At 44.1% G+C, this 24,768-nt stretch overlaps 3 protein-coding genes across 3 annotated transcripts in view; all 3 read right to left on the bottom strand.

The window, feature by feature from the left end:
- Positions 1–7,286, bottom strand: part of LOC141271784 (uncharacterized) — a 182,803-nt gene extending 175,517 nt beyond the window's left edge. Inside the window, exon 1 of the mRNA XM_073681929.1 lies at positions 7,202–7,286. The gene's annotated coding sequence lies outside the window, so the exon portion shown is untranslated. The remainder of the gene's footprint in view (positions 1–7,201) is intronic.
- Positions 1–7,397, bottom strand: part of LOC141271789 (uncharacterized) — a 63,201-nt gene extending 55,804 nt beyond the window's left edge. Inside the window, exon 1 of the mRNA XM_073681939.1 lies at positions 7,263–7,397. The gene's annotated coding sequence lies outside the window, so the exon portion shown is untranslated. The remainder of the gene's footprint in view (positions 1–7,262) is intronic.
- Positions 7,398–18,246: 10,849 nt separating this feature from the next.
- The window catches only part of LOC141271399 (uncharacterized), a 75,920-nt gene continuing 69,398 nt past the window's right edge, over positions 18,247–24,768 (bottom strand). Inside the window, exon 3 of the mRNA XM_073681488.1 lies at positions 18,247–19,632. Coding sequence (XP_073537589.1) covers positions 18,247–19,632 — 1,386 coding nt within the window. The remainder of the gene's footprint in view (positions 19,633–24,768) is intronic.

Here is a 24,768-nt window from a genome sequence, read left to right as displayed (position 1 = left end):
TTACGTATGGGTTTTTCATTCCGTTCAAGTTCAATAAATCGCCCACTTTCGCAAATAACTTAATATCCGTCTGAGAACACCCCAAAATTCTTAGAAATAAAATTCAAAAAGAAGTAGCTCTAAGCAGAATGGCAGGCCCTTTTCAAAAGCCACCTTTTAGAAATTTTAGAGTTTCCCCACTGGGAGTTATCCCTAAAAAAGACCCAGGTACATTTCGCCTCATCCATCATCTATCGAATCCCAAAGGTGATTCAGTGATCGAGGGGATTTCTGCGGAGGATGCCTCTGTCTCCCACGAGTCTTTTGACAGAGCGGTAACGCTAGTAAGCGAAGCGGGACCAGGAGCGTGGCTTGAAAAATCAAACATAGAATCCACTTTTCGGCTGTTACCAGTATATCCGGATTGCCACCACCTATTGGGATGCATAGTGGACAACGTTTATTTCTAAGACACTTGCCTCCCAATGGGTTGTTCAATTTCTTGTTTTTACTTCGAGCTTTTCAGTTCCTTTCTAGAGTGGGTACTAAGGTATGAAACCAGCAGTAGGCCTGTCACCCATTACTTGGATGACTTCCTATTCGTAGGACCAAAAAACTCAAACCTATGCCAATCGCTACTGGACGAATTTAAAAACATCTCGTGGTGCCTCGGAGTACCACTAACCCCAGAAAAAACAGTGGGTCCCATCACAAAGCTGTCGTTTCTAGGTATAGAAATTGACACCACAGCGATGGTGTTCCACTTGCTGACCAAAAAAACATTGCAATTGATAGAAGGTTTTTGCGCAATACGGAAAGTAACCCTACAGCAAATGCAGGCGCTACCTGGCTACACGTGTTCACATGCCGAGTCATGCCGGTCGGCAGAGTTTTCTCTTGCCAATTATCATTAGCAACAAGAGGCGCGTCCAAACCTAACCATAAAATAGGAATCAACAGGCAGCTATGGGCGGATTAAGAAATGTGGAAAACCTTCTTATAGTCCGTCAACGGTCACACGTTTTTTTATGTTATATATGTGTAGAGCACTAATCACTAAACATTTGACATTAATTGATTCCATAATTTTTTTCCCTCTGCTTGGTCTGAAAAAAATTACCCTTACTGAGTACCACATTTTTTATCTTGATTTCTTTTAGAGTTTCTTAAAGACCTAAAGTTGCCATTTAAAATGACTTAAGTTTTGTGCCATGTCTGTGATCTCCTTTTTTTCAACAACATTAAACAACTGAATGAACATCCTCTGAGCCCAGTCATTTCATAATTTTTGCCAGGGGTTGTACTATCAGAAAATTGAAAAAGCGAATTGCTGAGCACATTGCCAACATTAAAAGTAACAACAGTACATACTGAGGAGCAGTGAAACATTTTACTTCTGTTCACAAAGGTGAATTAACCGCTTTTTTCTTTTTTTGGGATAGAGAATGTTAAATGTCCTATAGTGTGTATTTTTTCATTTTGATTTCAGTATGAATTAACTGCTATTGTATTTTGTTTTCTATCCTCATTGAACTTTCCCTATTACATGCCTCATTACTATGTACACCCCCCCCATTCCCCAAGCAAGCTTTCTTCTCAGGTACAACAGAATGCTGCTTACCCAATGTAATTAATGTCAATGACTTGTTAACTTAGGCTATGTGCCCACAATGCAGAAATGCTCAGGATTTTTTCCTGAGCGTTTCTGCATCTCCCTGGCAGAAAAAAAAGCATGCGGATTGTACATGCGTTTTCCTGCCAGGAACATGCGGAAGTGAAGCGTTCTTCACTTGCATTTCCGCATGCGGGATGACAAGCGCTTTCCAAGCGATTTTAGCGTCACTTGGAAAGTGCTTGTCAACTTGGTCACACTATATAAATGCATGCAAACGGCATGGATTTATATAGTGTGACCGTAAAAGAATGGTAAAAAATAAATATATACTTACCCTCTGATGGCCCCCGGTGTCCTGCTTCCCTCCGTTCTCCCTTGCCGGCAGCGGTACACTGAAGGACCTGCAGACGTCAGCGTCGCGTGACCCGTCACATGACTATGACGTCAGCGCAGGTCCTTCAGTACATCGCGAACTGCCGGCAAGTGAAGAGAAGGACACCGGGGGCCGCCAGAAGGTAAGTATATATTTTATTTTATTCTTTTTTTTTTTTTTACAGTTTTCTATGGTACCCAGGTCCGGAGGAGAGTCTCCTCTCCTCTAGACCTGGGTACCATCCGCACATTAGAACGCATAGAATGCGCATCTATATATACAGTGATGCGTAATCCATGCGATCTAATGCAAGTCAATGGCGGCGAAAACGCATCACTTCAGCAAAATAATTGGCAGTGCTGCGTTTTTTTACGCAATGATAATCCGCAGCGGAAATTTCCGCAGCATGTGCACAGCACATGCGGATTATCATTGGGGAACATGGCAGGCCTTCTACCATGCGTTTTTTTAAGCATTTCTGCAGCATTTTTGCCGCTGCGGAAACGCTTAAAAAACGCATCGTGGGCACACAGCCTTAACGCGGTTTATTCTCTTCCAGGTGTCGTAAAGCCAACAGTTTGGATATTAGGCCATTCGTTCATATATTGGGCAGAGCAAAAGGTCAAAATGCCGCCCAGGAGGGAGGAATTTGGGTTTGTGGGTGTTAAGATATTCAAGGTAATCCCCTGTCGATCACTGTGCACTGGCAGGCGGATTTTACAGAGCTCTACATATGCAAATCCGACACCAATGCAGCAAGCAGAAGGGAGGGTGGCTGAGAAGCAGCGAGTGAGATCCCTCACAGCAGCTGTGAGTGGCACAGGACGGCTCATCCTCTGGCCATGTGCTCCCTTTGCTTAAGAAACTATAACTCAACAGCGAGCTATGGGCAAACGATACATCCGAGTAATATACACACGTGGTCAAAATTGTTGGTACCCATCGCTTAATGAAAGAAAAACTCACAATGGACATGTACCAAGTGTTTAGACAGATACAATCTTCCTCCCCAACATTATTTCCAATATGAACAAATCAAACTATCCATTATGGCCAATTTAAAGGATGTGACCTTTGAGGTCTCTCAAAATGTCTTGGATGTCATTCTGTTGTCTCCAATGGGTACCACTTCAATTTCGGTCCTTTATTCTGTAATGAGATGCAATCTACTAGGAGTTCACCCAGATACTTTCTTCAAATATTGGAGACAACAGTTGGAAGATGTGGAAATCTCTGATAAGATCAGGTCAGACTGGAATTTAATAAGAAAACACATTATAAACGAAGCATGGAGACAAACGCAATATAAAATCATGCATGGCGCCATTTATGCATTTAACACACCTAAAAAAATATCCGCTTTCAAACAGGCTAACAGATTGGCCTAAATGCCACCTTCCACTACCGACCTCATGCATGGCCTATGGCCATGCCCGGCTTCAGTTTCATATTGAGGATAAGCAACAGCTATGATCGACACAATATGGGGTCCGGGTTATACTTTTTTACCTTATCTAGGCTTGTTATATTTTCGGAACAACACAGAAAACCCTGAGGGTAACCCTCCAAAATTGCTCCACACTCTACTTATCCTGGCAAAAAAAAATTACTTAAATATTGGCTAGAACCAAACATTGAAGAGTTAACAGCTCAAATGAAACATTTTATGGGAATAGAGCAACAAGACGCCCTTAGCAATAAGGAAATGCAGGCTGGCAAATTTCTTCCGAAATGGAAACAGATTATTGTAAATTGCTGCTCATTAAATGAAAAAAAGAAAATGGTGGGACCCTTCACTTCCACAGCGTGGTACATTCTAGGAGATCTTGGGGATAGCCTAGGTCCATTACGCCTAGATTGAGGGGGATGGGGGATCATTTGGTGAAGGTCTATAATACTAACATAGGCGGTTTAATCTAACAAGATGGCTTCAATAAATCAGAGTATCAACTGGATTGCATGTTAAACTGATGTAAGTTACATTGTTATTAAGTTCTTATATTGTTTTGCTTGTGGGAGTTTGTTAGCAAAGACAGGGCAGGGGTGGAGATCTAGGGCCAGCCGAGGGGTCGTAAGGGGAGTGACCCAGAGAGGTTAAAAGATCCTGCTGCCCCAAGTCCATTGTCTTTTCCTGGGGAGGTCATGACGTTAAGTCGTGTGGGGAAAGTCCTGCAACAACATAGGGAAGGCCCACACACCTCCCATGTGGCAGCCCTTCCCCCGAAAGCCAGGCCTTTCCATAGGTAACTGACTCGTAATAACTGCTTTGCATTTGTAACTCTGACCACTGTGTACGTATAACCCTTATATTACCTACAAAGCACCATTATTGAGTTAAGAGATCCAAACCATTAATCATAATAGATATAAACATAATTCAATTAAACACTAGACATGCATGAATACCATTAAAAGAGATGTGCTTATTAGCAACAGTGAAAGAGAAAAATTCCTCATCAGTAATAGAACATAGGTCCAGATATAAGCTCACAATAAGTGCGGTGAAGATCACATTGGGGAAAGCGGACACAAATCACAGATCTATTTGTATGTGATTACTTTCCAGAGTCACAAGTGGAATCATGCATGGAATTTAAAGTATGCTAATAAGCACAGCTCTTTTAATGGTATTCATGTATGTCTAGTGTTTAATTAAGTTATGTTTATATCTACTATGATTAATGGTTTGGATCTCTTAATGACTCAATAATGGTGCTTTGTAGGTAATATAATTGTATAAGTCTTGATCAATAATGAATCTTGTTGCCCAGATTTTCTTTTGTTTCTATGTATAACCTTATGTATATAGTGTATTGTTTAGTGTGCCCTTACAGCGATTAAATATATATTTAACCTTGGGCTGTTCTTTTATCTCGATCCACGAACTTCAGGTCTGTTGTTCGGTCCATTGAACACACTACCGGTCTGGTTTCTAGACCGATACAAGTCCATTATATCAAATAGAAACTAGTGGCAGCTCTCCCAGGCTGACTAGGCTCTGCATCACTGGAGCTAGTGAACGGAGTCTCTCAGCCTGTCAGGGTTGTGGGCGAGTGTGGTGCAGCGTCAGTGACTGAGTGGGCCTCCTCGTCTCACTCCCTGGTGCCTCCCTATACCCATGTGGACAGGGGGTGTCTGTGCATAACTGTAACAAATCTGACCTTATGTATCCTTGAGGGGGGTGCGGAATATCACATTGGTGCAAAGTGTAGATCCGTATCACGTGCTCCGTCTGGCGTAGTGTGATGTCAGGCGCGTTGTGAATCCATCACAGTGGTGGCAACAGCAAGATTCTGCGGGGTCTCCCTACTGCCATTTCATCACAGTAGGGAATCAAATGTAATTTTGGAGAGGTATAAGAGGCCTACAACGGCCACAGGTGTTCCTGGAGGTGGTCGACATCGCGAGAGAAGCAAGAGGTCCGGTCATTCATGCCAGGGGAAACTATCTCTGCCATTACAAGATCTCAGAATTAGTTACGATGATGAAATTAGATACGGAGCGTTTCAAAGCATTTTTTCCCAAACTCACAATGGTGTGGTACGAGAGTGTGACAAGGAGCACGAAACAGCATGGCCATTGAAAGCACAAGGCATAAAATCAATGCATGGATGTCGAAATTTGTAAGAGACAGAGGGCAAGTGGTGATAAGGTACGGCCAACTAGAAGGGGATAATGCAAACCTAAGGGCTGACAGCGTGCACCTCACGGACATTGGACTAGACATATTCTTGTCAGGACTCCAAGACGGAGTCGAACGAGCACTGCAAGCGATGCGTGGGGGTCAGAATCCTGCGTACAAACACGCAGGATCCTCCGTGGCCTGGCAATAAAGAAAGGACATGTTGTAAAGTACCGCTCGTTGTCTGACTTGCCTGTGAAGAGTCAACAGGGCATTTGGCAACGAGCATGTTGATAAGTTAAGTGTCTTTCTAGCGGAAAAATAAACGGATAATAAAGCTGTGACCGAGCTTCACCCATCAAGTTGTATCTGGTGTATTATTGAGAAGGGGGGGGGGGGGGGGAATTAAGCACACGTTGGCGTATGGTTGGAGTTCCCACAGTCTTGTTCCAGTGGACAATTAACCTGCAGATTTCTTTCCTGCAATGTTTGCAGACAGTCACAAAATAACAAACATCGATTGTTCAAACAACCTGCACCTTTGTTCCCAAGGAAAACAGAACAATAAGCTGGAGGGGCTGATACAATAGAGAATCAACAGCCATTCACCAAATCATCATACAACATACAACAAGCCAATCTACAGGAAGATGTACAGACTGGTGTGAACGACGGCTCATGTGCCCTGAATAATACGTCTGGCATAATTAAGAATAAAATCTGTGTCGTCACAGAGGGGGTCCTGTTACTTGTGTGGGGCTGTTTGCTGGGGGTCTGCGTGGGGAATTAGAGGGTGCAGTTACTTGCACTGGGCACCATGCTGGAGCTCTGTGTGGGGAAGGAGGGGGTCGTGTTACTTGCATGAGGCTGTGTGCTGGGGGTCTGTATGGGGAAAGAGGGGGTCGTGTTACTTGCATGGGGCTGAGTGCTGGGGGTCTGTATGGGGAAGGAGGGGGTCGTGTTATTTGCATGGGGCTGAGTGCTGGGGGTCTGTATGGGGAAGGAGGGGGTCGTGTTACTTGCATGGGGCTGAGTGCTGGAGCTCTGTGTGGGGAAGGAGGGGGTCGTGTTATTTGCATGGGGCTGAGTGCTGGGGGTCTGTATGGGGAAGGAGGGGGTCGTGTTACTTGCATGGGGCTGAGTGCTGGGGGTCTGTATGGGGAAGGAGGGGGTCGTGTTACTTGCATGGGGCTGAGTGCTGGAGCTCTGTGTGGGGAAGGAGGGGGGTCGTGTTACTTGCATGAGGCTGTGTGCTGGGGGTCTGTATGGGGAAGGAGGGGGGTGCAGTTACTTGCATGGGGCTGTGTGCTGGGGGTTTGTATGGGGAAGGAGGGGGTCGTGTTACTTGCATGGGGCTGAGTGCTGGAGCTCTGTGTGGGGAAGGAGGGGGGTCGTGTTACTTGCATGAGGCTGTGTGCTGGGGGTCTGTATGGGGAAGGAGGGGGGTGCAGTTACTTGCATGGGGCTGTGTGCTGGGGGTCTGTATGGGGAAGGAGGGGGGTGCAGTTACTTGCATGGGGCTGTGTGCTGGGGGTCAGTATGGGGAAGGAGGAGGGTCCTGTTACTTGCATGGGGCTGGGGGTCTTCTAAACTCCCTCCTCAGATCACGCACACTGAGTCCTGTGCCTCATCCCACCTGCACAGGCTCCATGGTGCAGCCCCCCAGGCCTCACCTTCCCAGCAGCCTCAGCACAACACAGCTTCCTGGTGTTCGGTCTTCACTCACTGGACTGAAGGAGGCCCCGCCCCTTCAAGTGACATCATCCCCCTCAAAGAATCACCTCCACTCTAGACACTACCAACACCACATATATGGCTGTGTGCACAGGACCTGTGATGAGGTCACAGGAGGGGAGGAGTCAGGGGTCACATGATCAGGGGCCTCAGTGGATGCAGGACTCTGCTGTGCTGGTTGTCATGGTGCTGGATGAGGTGAAGGTTATGTGTGGGGTCAGGAGGGGTTTACAGTGTGGATGTAGCAGAGCCGCGTGTGTACGAGGTGTACGGAGCGGAGCCGTGTGTGTACGAGGCGTACGGAGCGGAGCCGCGCGTGTACGAGGCGTACGGAGCGGAGCCGCGCGTGTACGAGGCGTACGGAGCGGAGCCGTGTGTGTACGAGGCGTACGGAGCGGAGCCGCGCGTGTACGAGGCGTACGGAGCAGAGCCGCGTGTGTACGAGGCGTACGGAGCGGAGCCGCGTGTGTACGAGGCGTACGGAGCGGAGCCGCGCGTGTACGAGGCGTACGGAGCGGAGCCGCGCGTGTACGAGGCGTACGGAGCGGAGCCGCGCGTGTACGAGGCGTACGGAGCGGAGCCGCGCGTGTACGAGGCGTACGGAGCGGAGCCGCGCGTGTACGAGGCGTACGGAGCGGAGCCGCGCGTGTACGAGGCGTACGGAGCGGAGCCGCGCGTGTACGAGGTGTACGGAGCAGAGCTGTGTGTATATTATTGTTTCCCCCCCTTGGCACACCCAGTTTCCCCCTTAAAGCCCCATTTCTCTGCCCTGAGCTCAGTCCCGGGGGTCCAGTGTTCTGTGTTATAGATTTGGGGCATCTTGGTAGAAGTTTCTCCCGGTCTCTTACTTAGACCTTGTTCACATGTTCAGTATTTGGTCAGTATTTTACATCAGTATTTGTAAGCCAAAACCAGTAGTGGGTGATAAATACAGAAGTGGTGACGTGTTACTGTTATACTTTCCCTCTTATTGTTCTGCTCCTGTTTTGCTTAGAAATACTGATCTAATACTGAATGTGTGAATGTGGCCTTACACTGACTCTTGGTTATGGTTACAGCATTATTTGCTCCGCACTACGGGCACAATTACCCCGCGCCCCTTTTCTACACTTTTATGTGTGGAATGTAACGTGGATTTTCTCTGCGTGGAGACAAATAATTATGTCGCGTCTGGTCTATCACCAGTCTCCGGCTGTCTACTATATGTCAGCAATAAATTTTTGAACGTCCTCTTTATATTTTTATGACATAAAATCCTTCTAAAGTTTAGCAGGAAATTTTCAGAATGGATCTGTCTTTTTTTGTGATCTGTTAATTTCTGAAGTGTCTTTTAGGAGCTGAACTATTCTCCTGCAGTAAATGCTTCTCTTCTGGGAGTTTTCATCATCACATTTAGTAAGATTGGTAAAGGGGTTGTCAGGAGCCTCTCCACTTCAGAAGTGAGCAGCTCCAATAACGTTAGTAATGTAATGTGTGACCCCGCTCCATCCACTTCTATGGGAGCAGTGGTGTAATGTGTGACCTCGCTCTGTACATTATATAGGAGCGGTGGTGTAATGTGTGACCCCGCTCTGTACATTATATAGGAGCGGTGGTATAATGTGTGACCTCGCTCTGTACATTATATAGGAGCTGTGGTGTAATGTGTGACCTCGCTCTGTACATTATATAGGAGCGGTGGTGTAATGTGTGACCTCGCTCTGTACATTATATAGGAGCGGTGGTGTAATGTGTGACCTCGCTCTGTACATTATATGGGAGCAGTGGTGTAATGTGTGACCTCGCTCTGTACATTATATAGGAGCGGTGGTGTAATGTGTGACCTCACTCTGTACATTATATAGGAGCGGTGGTGTAATGTGTGACCTTGCTCTGTACATTATATAGGAGCTGTGGTGTAATGTGTGACCTCGCTCTGTACATTATATAGGAGCGGTGGTGTAATGTGTGACCTTGCTCTGTACATTATATGGGAGCAGTGGTGTAATGTGTGACCCTGCTCTGTACATTATATAGTAGCGGTGGTGTAATGTGTGACCCTGCTCTGTACATTATATAGGAGCGGTGGTGTAATGTGTGACCCCGCTCTGTACATTATATAGGAGCGGTGGTGTAATGTGTGACCTCGCTCTGTACATTATATAGGAGCTGTGGTGTAATGTGTGACCTCGCTCTGTACATTATATAGGAGAGGTGGTGTAATGTGTGACCCTGCTCTGTACATTATATAGGAGCGGTGGTGTAATGTGTGACCCTGCTCTGTACATTATATAGGAGCGGTGGTGTAATGTGTGACCCCGCTCTGTACATTATATAGGAGCTGTGGTGTAATGTGTGACCCTGCTCTGTACATTATATGGGAGCGGTGGTGTAATGTGTGACCTCGCTCTGTACATTATATGGGAGCGGTGGTGTAATGTGTGACCTCGCTCTGTACATTATATAGGAGCGGTGGTGTAGTGTGTGACCCCGCTCTGTACATTATATATGAGCGGTGGTGTAATGTGTGACCTCGCTCTGTACATTATATAGGAGCGGTGGTGTAATGTGTGACCCCGCTCTGTACATTATATAGGAGCGGTGGTGTAATGTGTGACCTCGCTCTGTACATTATATAGGAGCGGTGGTGTAATGTGTGACCTCGCTCTGTACATTATATATGAGCGGTGGTGTAATGTGTGACCTCGCTCTGTACATTATATAGGAGCGGTGGTGTAATGTGTGACCCCGCTCTGTGCATTATATAGGAGCGGTGGTGTAATGTGTGACCTCGCTCTGTACATTATATAGGAGCGGTGGTGTAATGTGTGACCTCGCTCTGTACATTATATAGGAGCGGTGGTGTAATGTGTGACCTCGCTCTGTACATTATATAGGAGCGGTGGTGTAATGTGTGACCCCGCTCTGTACATTATATAGGAGCTGTGGTGTAATGTGTGACCTCGCTCTGTACATTATATAGGAGCGATGGTGTAATGTGTGACCCCGCTCTGTACATTATATAGGAGCGGTGGTATAATGTGTGACCTAGCTCTGTACATTATATAGGAGCTGTGGTGTAATGTGTGACCTCGCTCTGTACATTATATAGGAGCGGTGGTGTAATGTGTGACCTCGCTCTGTACATTATATAGGAGCGGTGGTGTAATGTGTGACCTCGCTCTGTACATTATATGGGAGCAGTGGTGTAATGTGTGACCTCGCTCTGTACATTATATAGGAGCGGTGGTGTAATGTGTGACCCTGCTCTGTACATTATATAGGAGCGGTGGTGTAATGTGTGACCCCGCTCTGTACATTATATAGGAGCGGTGGTGTAATGTGTGACCTCGCTCTGTACATTATATAGGAGCTGTGGTGTAATGTGTGACCTCGCTCTGTACATTATATAGGAGCGGTGGTGTAATGTGTGACCTCGCTCTGTACATTATATAGGAGCTGTGGTGTAATGTGTAACCTCGCTCTGTACATTATATAGGAGCGGTGGTGTAATGTGTGACCTCGCTCTGTACATTATATAGGAGCGGTGGTGTAATGTGTGACCCCGCTCTGTGCATTATATAGGAGCTGTGGTGTAATGTGTGACCTCGCTCTGTACATTATATAGGAGCGGTGGTGTAATGTGTGACCTCGCTCTGTACATTAGATAGGAGCGGTGGTGTAATGTGTGACCCCTCTCTGTACATTATATAGGAGCGGTGGTGTAATGTGTGACCTCGCTCTGTACATTATATAGGAGCGGTGGTGTAATGTGTGACCTCGCTCTGTACATTATATAGGAGCGGTGGTGTAATGTGTGACCTCGCTCTGTACATTATATAGGAGCGGTGGTGTAATGTGTGACCCCGCTCTGTACATTATATAGGAGCGGTGGTGTAATGTGTGACCTCGCTCTGTACATTATATAGGAGCGGTGGTGTAATGTGTAACCCCGCTCTGTGCATTATATAGGAGCGGTGGTGTAATGTGTGACCTCGCTCTGTACATTATATAGGAGCGGTGGTATAATGTGTGACCTCGCTCTGTACATTATATAGGAGCTGTGGTGTAATGTGTGACCTCGCTCTGTACATTATATAGGAGCGGTGGTGTAATGTGTGACCCCGCTCTGTACATTATATAGGAGCGGTGGTGTAATGTGTGACCTCGCTCTGTACATTATATAGGAGCGGTGGTGTAATGTGTGACCCCGCTCTGTGCATTATATAGGAGCGGTGGTGTAATGTGTGACCTCGCTCTGTACATTATATAGGAGCGGTGGTATAATGTGTGACCTCGCTCTGTACATTATATAGGAGCGGTGGTGTAATGTGTGACCTCGCTCTGTACATTATATAGGAGCGGTGGTATAATGTGTGACCTCGCTCTGTACATTATATAGGAGCGGTGGTGTAATGTGTGACCCCGCTCTGTACATTATATAGGAGCGGTGGTATAATGTGTGACCTCGCTCTGTACATTATATAGGAGCTGTGGTGTAATGTGTGACCTCGCTCTGTACATTATATAGGAGCGGTGGTGTAATGTGTGACCTCGCTCTGTACATTATATAGGAGCGGTGGTATAATGTATGACATCGCTCTGTACATTATATAGGAGCGGTGGTGTAATGTGTGACCTCGCTCTGTACATTATATGGGAGCGGTGGTGTAATGTGTGACCTCGCTCTGTACATTATATAGGAGCGGTGGTGTAATGTGTGACCCTGCTCTGTACATTATATAGGAGCGGTGGTGTAATGTGTGACCCCGCTCTGTACATTATATAGGAGCGGTGGTGTAATGTGTGACCTCGCTCTGTACATTATATAGGAGCTGTGGTGTAATGTGTGACCTCGCTCTGTACATTATATAGGAGCGGTGGTGTAATGTGTGACCTCGCTCTGTACATTATATAGGAGCTGTGGTGTAATGTGTGACCTCGCTCTGTACATTATATAGGAGCGGTGGTGTAATGTGTGACCTCGCTCTGTACATTATATAGGAGCGGTGGTGTAATGTGTGACCTCGCTCTGTACATTATATAGGAGCGGTGGTGTAATGTGTGACCCCGCTCTGTGCATTATATAGGAGCTGTGGTGTAATGTGTGACCTCGCTCTGTACATTATATAGGAGCGGTGGTGTAATGTGTGACCTCGCTCTGTACATTAGATAGGAGCGGTGGTGTAATGTGTGACCCCGCTCTGTACATTATATAGGAGCGGTGGTGTAATGTGTGACCTCGCTCTGTACATTATATAGGAGCGGTGGTGTAATGTGTGACCTCGCTCTGTACATTATATAGGAGCGGTGGTGTAATGTGTGACCCCGCTCTGTACATTATATAGGAGCGGTGGTGTAATGTGTGACCTCGCTCTGTACATTATATAGGAGCGGTGGTGTAATGTGTGACCTCGCTCTGTACATTATATAGGAGCGGTGGTGTAATGTGTGACCTCGCTCTGTACATTATATAGGAGCGGTGGTGTAATGTGTGACCTCGCTCTGTACATTATATAGGAGCGGTGGTGTAATGTGTGACCTCGCTCTGTGCATTATATAGGAGCGGTGGTGTAATGTGTGACCTCTCTCTGTACATTATATAGGAGCGGTGGTGTAATGTGTGACCTCGCTCTGTACATTATATAGGAGCGGTGGTGTAATGTGTGACCTCGCTCTGTACATTATATAGGAGCGGTGGCGTAGTGTGTGACCTCGCTCTGTACATTATATAGGAGCGGTGGTGTAATGTGTGACCCTGCTCTGTCCACTTCTATGGAATCAGTGGTGTAATGTGTGACCTCGTTCTGTCCACTTCTATGGGAGCAGTGGTGTAATGTGATGGGCATTAGATACATGGTTTATTATCTCAGTATAAGGCTCCTGCAGAGACTTACACTGATATAGCAGAGCTGAGTCAGTGATCAGAGCACAGCATTGTGATGATTACCTTTCTGTGCTCTGTACACGGTGGTGGAGAGCAGTGATCAGCAGCCTGGTGTTGTTCTACTAACGTGAGGCTGTAAACACCGCTCCCCCTGCCAATACTCACCTCATCCCGGCACCTCCACCTCCTGTCACGGTTGCGTGTATATTGGAGGCTCCTTCCAGCAGCTCCTCTCTAGACGGCTCACTGGTGAAGTGACTTGAATAGAGCGGCTGTAGTGAAGATCTCACCGGAGCCTCCACTCCAGACAGGTCAGTGCTGAGGTGACCGGAGCTGCCGAAGCGAGGTCCTCACAGGAACAGCTACAAAGACGGCTCAGCACTGACAGGACCAGAATGGAGATGATTCCAGGAGCTCATTAGACTCCCGTCTAGTCGCCTCATTACAGGACTGGCTAGAAGGGAGTCACTGCAGTGAAGAGTCGGGTTATAATGAGGTGCAGGAAGTAATGAGATCATAGGAGGTTTTTTTCTTGAATAAAAATTAAATGCTATATTGAACCAGCTTTATAAATATAATGATTTTGTGTCTTTTTAATGTTTTTCTTGGGGTATTGCTCAAGTATTTAGTTACATAGTTTATAAGGCCGAAAAAAGACAAGCGTCCATCCAGTTCAGCCTATTTCTTGTGCACTGCAGCTATTCCGCAGCGTTGATCCAGGGGAAGGCAAAAAAAAAAAAAAAATACATGCGGTATAGGCCAATTTACATCATTGAGGAAAAATTCACTTCCCGACACCAATCTGACAGTCAGATTAAATCCCTGGATTAATTAACTAAGAATAAGATGTAATTTTATTGTTCTCAAGAAAGGTGTCCAGGCCTCTCTTGAACTCATTAAGTGAGTTGGACATCACCACTTCCTCTCCCATAAAAAAATTATACATACATAAAAAATGTATGTAAAAAAAAAGTATTTCTATAGGGCCAACAATTCTGTAAAATTCAGTTTTTTCTCATTCACAAAACTTGCATTTTTCTTATCGCTTTCTTATCCGTGAGAAGGTGGGGGTAGAAAGAGCAATGGTGATGGAGGAGGAGATGAGGGAGAGCAATGGTGATGGATTAGGTGGGGGAGATATGCATGGCATGGTGATGGAGAAGGTTGGGGGAGATATACATGGCATGGTGATGGAGGAGGTAATGGGAGATGTGACATGGCACTGGTGATGGAGGAGGTGGGGGAGATATAGCCATGATGATGGAGCAGGTGGGGGAGATATGGTAATGATGATGGAGGAGGTAGGGGGAGATATGGCAATGATAATGGAGGAGGTGATGGTGGGAGATATGGCAATGATGATGGAGGAGGTGGTGGGGGAAATATGGCAGTGATGGAGGTGGTGGGGGGAAGATATGGCAGTGATGATGGAGGAGGTGGGGGAAAGATATGGCAATGATGATGTAGGAGGTGGGGGAGATATGGCAATGATGGAGGAGATATGACAATGATGGAGGAGGTGGAGGAGATATGACAATGTTGGAGAAGGTGAGGGAGAGCAATGATGGAGAAGGTGGGGGAGAGCAATGATGGGGATGGGAGAAAGCAATGATGGGGGAGGTAGGGGGAGAACAATGATGGGGATGGGGGAGAGCAATGATGGAGGTGGGGGAGAGAAATGATGGGAAATTATTTGGACGCTATATGCTGTTAATATCTGGTCTGGTCATGGTGTGGTGGTATTTCTCCCTTGTATGTGGTATTATTCAGTCACTATGTGGTGGTAATATGTGGTCTGGTCATGGTGTGGCAGTATTTCTCCCTTGTATGTAGTATTATTCGGTCACTATGTGGTGGTAATATGTGGTCTGGTGTATGTAGTATTATTCGGTCATTATGTGGTGGTAATATGTGGTCTAGTTATGATGTGGCAGTATTTCTCCCTTGTATGTGGTACTATTGATGTTGCTATAGTGGATTGTGTTGTGTATGGCGGTAATTTGTTCTCTCTGATATTAATTAGAAGATTCTTGATTTCCATTAGTGATTAAATACTTGGAACAAAATGCACTTACCGGGGTTCTCCGGCAAAAACAAGTAATCACCTCTCCACAGGATAAGTGATAAATTATTGATTAGTGGGGGTCTGACTACTGGGACCCACTCCAATTGGTAGATTGTGGAGCTTTTATCCTCATTAGACTGGAGCTCATGTGCGACTTGACCACTGATCCATTCATTCCCTCAGTGGCTGTTTTTTTTTTTTTTCTGGAAGCCCCAAAGAGAATGAATGGAGCTGCGGTCAGACGTCCCACCTGCTGCTGCATTATAAAATGGGGATAAGTGTCCTGTCAGGTAGAAAACTTCCCCATTCTTCCAATAGGTGCGTTTCCAATGTTCGGACCCAAACGATCAATAAGTGATCACCGATCCTGTGGATCCCATGGATCGGTGATAACTTGATTTAACCAAAGAACCCCTTTAATGAAAACTATCGTAATTCTACATCCCAGTTATGGTGGTGCGCAGTATATTATAGTATTTTAAATGAAAGATATTAGTAACTGCAGGTTCAGCAAAATAAACATGGCCTTTCTGGCATAACAGCAAAACAAAGGATAAATGATAGCATGGTCCATATGTGTGTGGGGTTCACCTGCACAGGTTATAGCACAGCCTGCAGCTCCTCTTGAGCTGAAGCTTTCCAGTCTGGAGACTTGCCTTGCCTCTCCAGCCACAAAACCACAGAAAAAAAATAGTGACTGAGCATTTAACCTTGCTCAGACACACCCTGAGGTGGAGGTAGGGTGAATAACTTCACTCCCATATCTATGTCATTCACACAAAACCACTCCCTTTAGGTGATTTAACCCCCTCAACACAACATGCTGGAGGAAAGTTGTAGGTTCAGTTCGCTAAGGCTAGCAACCATGGTGAAACATACCTCCCCTCACATATAACAACAGTGACTCTGTCACACTGCATATATTTTTATTTGTAATTATATAATTCTAATTCTGTACTTTTTGGACTATAAGACGCTCTTTATCTTAAGATGTAGCCCAGATTTAGACAATAGAAAATAGGAAAAACTTTTTTTCTACTAATTAAACCTTTATGACACCTCAACTCCGGGTGTAAAGTGGAGGGGCCAATGTGAAGGGAATATAAAATCAAAAAGGCATAGCATAACAGCAGTAGAGTTATATTTAGTGGACTAAAGAGTGAAACTGGCTGTATCAGTATTGCAAACACAATGGGGCTTTTTCTGGAGATGTCAAACATAACACCTCAGCTCCTGGACCCTTAGCTTCAGAGCGAAACACATGGTTTGAAATTAGGCAGTATATTTACTATTCACTGTACAGAGGAGTTGGGGAGACACAGGATATTTGAAATGCAAGGCTCTTAGCTCACCATCCAGTCAAACAGCAATTTTTAAATAGTACAATCAGGTGATCCTGGAAATATCAGCCTCTGGTTACGACTATAAAAAGCTAGGTGGCACAAAATAAGTTGTTGACATGTGGGGCTGACTGGGAAGCTGATGTGATCCAAAACTGTGTACTCCATGTGCTCTCCCCCTCTCTCCACCCCTGTGCTGTCTTCTTCCCTTCAGTGTTCTCTTGTTTGAGCAGTCTCCCCCCGTGTGTCCTCTTTCCTAGGCGCTTTAATTTACATTGTATCCACATAAGGACAAAACGTATGTGCGGCATATATAGTGTGTGTGTGTGTGTGATGCGTACGGCGTATACAGCGTGTGGTGGTGCGTAAGGCGTATACAGTGTGTGTGTGGTGGTGCATATGGCGTATACAGTGTGTGTTTGTGTGGTGGTGCATACGGCGTATACAGAGTGTTTGTGTGGTGGTGCATACGGCGTATACAGTGTGTGTGTGTGGTGCGTACGGCGTACACAGTGTGTGTGTGTGTGGTGCGTACGACGTATACAGTGTGTGAATGGTGCATACGGCGTATGCAGTGTGTGTGGTGCGTACGGCGTATGCAGTGTGTGTGGTGCGTACGGCGTATACAGTGTGTGTGGTGCGTACGGCGTATACAGAGAGTATGTGTGTGGTGCGACGGTGTTCCGCTGGTGGTACCGCGCAAGCGGTGGGTACCACCAGCGGTTTCCATATTGAGACACCCATCACTTGGGTGTCCCAATATGGCGGTCGGCGAACTTCCGCCGCTTGGAATTCTGGGATCCGGACACATCTGGATGGAACAGGATGTGACAACATTACAAGGTAAGTATATTAAAGACTGTTTTGCATATTTGTGTGTTGTTTTTTTTTACCTTTTTATATCTTTTATTGTAAGCAATGTATATTTTTATATTAAAGGTTAAAATCTTTAATAAGTTTGATCCTTGTATGCGCTAAAGAATCCATAGCCTTTCAGAAAGTGTGTGACCTTTTGATTGTCTGATAGTAACATATCTTGGGGACTCATCACCCCTTGTATTTGAGGAGTGGTGGCCAGGCGTTAAGAAATCGGGGTGTGCTGAATGTGTTGGGGTGTGATTTATGCTTACTATATAGCCTAAAACCGAGGTTGAGCACTGGATTGAGTGAGAGGAGATGAATTAACTCTAGCAAGCACACTCCATATCACGTGCTGGGAAGTATGTACGTGACAGTCAATATCACTAATTGTAATGCACTAGGGTGGAGTAGAAAATAAATTTATTGTTAAGGTTTCTCTGCACCATGTGCTGTGCTAAAATCACAGCAGGGACATTAATGGCGTACACACACACACACACACACACACACACACACACACACACACACACACACACACACACACACACACACACACAATACTGCTGGACACTGCACATTTACATACACACAGCTCTTTTTTTTTTTTTTTTTTTTTTTTTTTTATTATAGTGCAATCATATTCTGCAGGGCTTTACAGACATCATTGCTGTCCCCAATTAGGCTCGCAATCCAAATTCTGTATCTCTTTGGAGTGGGAGGAAATCAGTTCTTAAGGATTTATTCAAGCATGTGGTTTTTAGTCAACGTGTTTCAAAGTGTCAAGCACTTCTTCAGGTAATGACCACAAGGCTTCTCCCCGTGTGAACTCCCTGGTGTCTAACAAGCGATGATTTATGAGCAAAACATATTCCACATTCTGAACATGAATATGGCTTCTCCCCTGTGTGTGTGTGACTTCTCTGGTGACTAAAAAGGTTTGATTTCGCTTTAAAACATTTCCCACATTCAGAACATGAAAAAGGCTTCTCCCCTGTGTGAGTTCTCTGGTGTATAACAAGATGTGATTTCCATGCAAAACATTTCCCACATTCTGAACATGAATATGGCTTCTCCCCTGTGTGAGTTCTCTCATGTGTAACAAGCAATGATTTCTGTCTAAAACATTTTCCACATTCTGAACATGAATATGGCTTCTCCCCTGTGTGAGTTCTCTGGTGTATAACAAGTGTTACTTTATGTGCAAAACATATTCCACAGTCTGAACATGAAAAAGGCTTCTCCCCTGTGTTAGTTCTCTGGTGTCTATCTAGGTGTAATTTATCTACAAAACATTTTCCACATTCTGAACATGAAAAAGGCTTCTCCCCTGTGTGAGTTCTCTGGTGTCTATCTAGGTGTAATTTATCTACAAAACATTTTCCACATTCTGAACATGAAAAAGGCTTTTCTCCTGTGTGAGTTCTCTGGTGACCAACAAGATGTGATTTCCGTTTAAAACATTTTCCACATTCTGAACATAAAAAAGGCCTTTCCCCTGTGTGAGTTCTCTGATGTATAAGAAGATATGATCTCTGTGCAAAACATTCTCCACATTCTGAACAAGAAAAAGGCCTTTCCCCTGTGTGAGTTCTCAGATGTATAAGTAGATATGGTCTCTGTGCAAAACATTTTCCACATTCTGAACATGAAAAAGGCTTCTCCCCTGTGTGACTTCTCTGATGTTTAAGAAGAGGTGATTTCTCTACAAAACATTTCCCACATTCTGAACATGAATATGGCTTCTCTCCTGTGTGAGTTCTGTGATGTATAACAAGATATGATTTCCGTCCAAAGCATTTTCCACATTCTGAACATGAATATGGCTTCTCCGCACCAGTATGCATTCTCTCATGCCTAATAAAATCTGATTCCTGGTTAAGATATCTCCCACATTTGGAACTAGAAATTGTCTTCTCCTCTATGTGAATTTTTTGATGTGTAACAAAAGATGTTTCGAGAGGAAAACTATTTCCATATTCTGAATGTGTAATTGGCTTCTTAAAGCAAAGAGCAGTTTGTTTTGTAATGCCTATATTCTGACTTTTATTTTTCTTTGTAGTCTGTAATGAATCAGAACATAGGACTTCTTTCATAGGAACAGATGATAGATTTTTACTGTGAAGGGATGATGGTATATCTGGAGTAATGACGTTCACTTCAATTGCATCCCGTGTGATCTCAAGGGCATCAGATATAAAAATTGAAGATGTCAGTTGTTCCTCTGATCTCCTGGTACAGTCGTCTGCCAAGAATAAAACAAATTATTTTTGAATAAAATATTCTTAAATTCTATTTTTGAACATTTCTACTCAAAATCTCCATAGAAATGGGAAGTTATGTAGAAAAATGTAATTTTTCACTAAGATAATAATAGTTCACAGTCTACTAGAAGACGTCAATGCATGAACTAGAGCAGCGTGGGCCTTTGCCCCTTGACAAAGGCCCACACCGAAACGCGCGTCGGTGTTGAGCTGACAGGTCTGGCTTCTGACACATCGCTATACAGGTATTTTACAAACACCTTACATGTCTCGTTTTGGTTCTAGATAATAATGTGGATGTACAAAAGTACTTTATTTTTCCTGTTATAGCATACCAGTGACTGTGATTACTTGTTACCAAAGCATGTGTTATTAAATAGATATGGTCATCCGTTAGATATATTTATGGTTGCCATATGCACTTCCACCTAGTCTACCTGTGTGCTCTCTTTTTTCATATGGCAATTGCTGCTGATGTTTTTATTCCACTCTAATCTGCTTGTAATTACAAATAATAATGTCTATTTTTGCATACTATGGACGCTATTATCTTTATTTAGGCGACGTAGTCGTCTCTCCCCCTATTGTCATGTAAGATGATTCGTCTTGTAGATGGTCCTATATCTGACAGCCACTAATACTATATACATTAACATGTTTAGTGTTTATTTATACACCTGGCTGATTTCTGTTAGCTATCTTGATTTAGAAGACATCAATGCATGCACTAGTGCAGGGTGGTGTTCAACTATTCATTCTGCCTCCAAAATATTGGAATAAAAAGCCAACAAAAAATGTTATGTAGGTGAAAATGATACTAATAAAAACTTCTAGTCATCCCACAAAAAACAAGCCCCCACTCAGGTGTCAAAATAGTCACTACTCATATAGATTAATTCACTGATGGTTATACGTTACAAAATTGAGTAACTTTATTGGGTTTTCTGCCATTCTACAACATTGGAGCTTCTACAAATGGTGTGTCATATTTCCTCTGGGATCTGCTCCTGCGATGTCTGTTTCTGTCACCAGCGGCTGCCATCATTTATTCTGCGGGTGGCATTGGTGACGGAGAAGACATTGTAACCAGAAGATCTGGGCAGCACAGGCTCTGTGCAGCCACTAAGAATAGGGTGGGTGGGACCAGTCCTACCATCCAGTCTGGCAGTATGGGTGTGTGTGCGCTGTCCAGCTGGAGTTATCAGCTCCCTTCTCTAGGGAATTGGAAAGCACCACACCCTTCTAAAGCTCAAACCACATTGCTGCAAGTTGCCAGGTACAGCATTGTTCTCCTATGGTTCAGTTCTGTGCATTTAATCTTCTTGTGGTCTTGGCCTGTTTATGGTCCACTCGTGTCTTCTGACTTTGTATTTTCTGTGCCCTCCTGGTTCTATCTATAATCTAGGCCCCTCAAAGTAATTTCAAAAGTGAGAGGTTAGTGTCTTATTATATGGCAGCAGATAGGACCTGTATAACTGAGAGTAGGCAGTAAGGGTATGAAAAAGTGTCAAGAGGAACCACAGATGTCACCCAGCAACTCAAATGATGATTTATTAACCCTTTGTGCCAGAGCCTGTTTTCGCCTTACTGACCATGCCAATTTTTTCAATTCTAACAAGTGTCACTTTGAGGTAATAAGTCTGGGAAGCTTCAACGTATCACAGTGATTCTAGGATTGTATTTTCGTGACATATTTTACTTTCCTTCCCATTTGTTTCTCTCGACAAGAAGGCTTCAAACTAGACTTCTGAAGCATGCATCTGAACCACAAACTCCTTTGTGAAGTCCGATGCAATCAAGACTGGCTGTGTACACAGGGCTAGCTTCAACTCCTGGAAAGCCATCTCCAAGTCCACTTGGCCATCAACTACTCTATGTCCTTAAGGTAGGTCAAGGGTGCGGCTATCATGGGGAAATTCGGGATAAACTTCAGATAGTATCCCACAATTCTTCCTATAATCAACAACTTGCAGCAAACACTGAAGGGGAGAGTCAGCTCACAGGTAACGTTGTAGCAGGATACAACTGGGAGATCTGTGCGGAAAGCATGGGACGGGGCTTGAAATACAAAGTGAAAGTAGAAATTTCAGCGGATTAAGTATATTAAAAGTCCATTTATTGTAAACAAAAGGCACAGAGACAATACAATCCAGCAGGTAAAAAACGTGTTTCGACCTATCCAGTCTTACTCATAGTTAGCTGCTAAAGCTGGCATAGCAAATATTTAAAGGAAACAGGGTGCATGTCACGTGTAGTTGCGAGCCAACGGATACAGAGAATAGATTAACTCTGAGAGATACACCTGGTACATGTGAGACCAAAATTTGTCAATGTGTAGTATTACCAAGGTGGAAGGAGTGAACGGGGACCTGTCAATTAGATGAATCAAACACGTGTAATATGCCTCAGATGTACAAAATAAAGATTTGTACTCAACACATACATATATATATATTTTGTATGTAAAAGAAAATAAAAAGGACATATGAATATATTTAAAGAATATTACAAGGATTAATATGTTATGAGTACTGCAAAATCAAGTCCTGTCTGACATTGAGACCTAGCGGTGTTCTTGAATTAAGTTTTAAAATCCAATAGGATTCACGGTTTAAAAAAAATCTTCTTAAATTGCCTCCTCTTGTAGGTTTAGTTAAGTTTAAAGCCATTGAAAAAGTAAGTGCTGATAGATCCCCTTTATGTACTAGGGCAAAGTGATGAGAGACCACAGAGATGTTAACTGCTGCGGTACTAACTGTGTCCGACATATGGCTCTTGAGGGGCACAACCGTAAAACCTACATATTGAATACGGCAAAGGATGCAAATCGATGGGGTAAATGACCCCTGCCGTATTGCAGTTCATAAAGTGTTGTATGTTTTGCCCGTGGTGAACGAAGTGAAATCCCTGGATTTATGAGCATGTTCACACGAAATACATCTTGAACAACCGCATTTGTAAAATCCTTTATAGGAAAGCCATGTTTCTGATTGCATCTGCTACTGTAAATTGAAATAGACTAAAAGATAGAATGGAACCTATAGGTGGGGCTTTTTTTTTTGCAGTATATCTAACATTGGTTTTCTGTAGGACTTGTGATTTTCATCATGTTGGAGAATGGGTAGATATTTTTTAATTTGGAAAATGCTATACTCAGTGGAGAATGTAATTGGAATGGAGTAATTAGACTCCAGATTGTCAAATGTATGTCCAATATTCTGTGTGTTGTAGTCCAACAGCTGGCTTCTGTCTATTTTTGTTACAGTGTTCAAGGCATTATTAAGGAGTGTTTGTTTATAGCCCCTACATTTTAATCTCAAGAGTGTTTTCTCAGCTTCTTTGGAGAAATCCTCCAATGAGGAACAATTTCTCCTAAGACTAAGTTCTCCTTTGTGAATGATTTTAATAATGTGACCCAGATGGCATGATTGGGCTTGGAGAATGGAATTACAGTCGGTAGATTTACAAAGAGGAGTGGTGGAAACTTTATTATCAGAGGATTTCCCATTTAGGCATATGTCCAAAAATAAATCTTGTTTTTATTATACTCAAATGTGAAATGTAAATTATACATATTGTTGTTAATGTATTCAACAAAATGTATAGCCTCCTCTTTATTACCTTTCCACAAGACCAATAAGTCGTCGATATATCGACCGAACCATTTTATTTTGTTTTTTACTTATTTCCGATATCGAAGATGAAATTCTGCTCCCATGACTGTTAGCTAGGGAGGGTGAGAACTTCCCTCTCATGCTAAACCCCTGTTCCTGTCAAAAAAAATAGATTATCAAGTGAAAAAGAAATGTGTTTTAGTAAAAAAGAAATAGTCCAGCCCGAGAGCCCCGCAGCCTCCCCATGTCCAGCACGAGAGCCCCGCAGCCTCCCCATGTCCAGCACGAGAGCCCCGCAGCCTCCCAGGCCCCTCCTCCACCAATTCAGTCAGCGCACAAGGAGACAGACTAGAGGAGACCGCGAGTGTGCGGGCACAGTGCGGCCCGTGTGCCACTGTTTTCCAGACACTCTGCTGTCTCTGACCCCACGCCGAACTGAAACAGCCAGAGAGTCAGATGTGGCCCAAGGGCCGCACTTTGCCCAGATCTGACATGGAGTGATGGCATGGCTCAAGCCCTGGTTTCATGACAACAAATCTTCTGCAGGTGTGAATAAATGTATATTACACCCATCGGCCACTCACAGCTTAGAGATATATCATGGCACAGGTGTAATGCTTTTTATGTAGTTTATCGCAATCCTCTTTGAAGTTAGTTGGTTTTAAAAGAAACGTAAAATTCAGGATAAAGGGAAATTCTGTTATTATTGTACAGAAATTCACATTGAGCCCTCACTGCACATTTCATGTTGTCAGTCATAAAAGCGAAATTTAGCCACAAAGACTGGACCAGGTCTTGTAGGGACCATAAGAGCACATTCAGCAGCACAGAAGAGAAGGTAGATTGATCCAATAAGATATCAGGATTCTAGGAAGGCAACAGCAGCATTACCCTCCGCTTTCTCTTAGAGACCCATCATAATACACTGCTCAAAAAAAATAAAGGGAACACTTAAACAACAGAATATAACGCCAAGTAAATCAAACTTCTGTGAAATCAAACTGTCCACTTAGAAAGCAACACTGATTGACAATCAGTTTCACATGCTGTTGTGCAAATGGAATAGACAATAGATGGAAATTATTGGCAATTATCAACACACCCTCAATAAAGGAGTGGTTCTGCAGGTGGGGACCACAGACAACATCTCAGTACCAATGCTTTCTGGCTGATTTTTTGGTCACTTTTGACTATTTCATCATAAGGGTCATACTCTGGATACTAAAATAACGTAAAACCAATCACCCAATGTGTCATACCCAGTACCTAGATACTGCTCTCAATATATCTGTATCCTTAATTACCACCTTAATTATTCCACCTCAATCAGTGATTTCTGGGTGCATAAATACCTGCTGTCTGCTAGAGGGAGATGCCGGCGATATTCCTTGTGAAAGCTTGGAGCAAGTGCATTACTTCTTCCTCTCTGGAGCTATGA

The sequence above is a fragment of the Phyllobates terribilis genome, unplaced genomic scaffold, assembly GCF_046119375.1.
Source record: "Phyllobates terribilis strain yellow unplaced genomic scaffold, ASM4611937v1 Scaffold_5__5_contigs__length_657084704, whole genome shotgun sequence".
In the NCBI taxonomy this organism is placed as follows: Eukaryota; Metazoa; Chordata; class Amphibia; order Anura; family Dendrobatidae; genus Phyllobates; species Phyllobates terribilis.
This window is presented reverse-complemented; position numbering and strand designations above follow the sequence as displayed.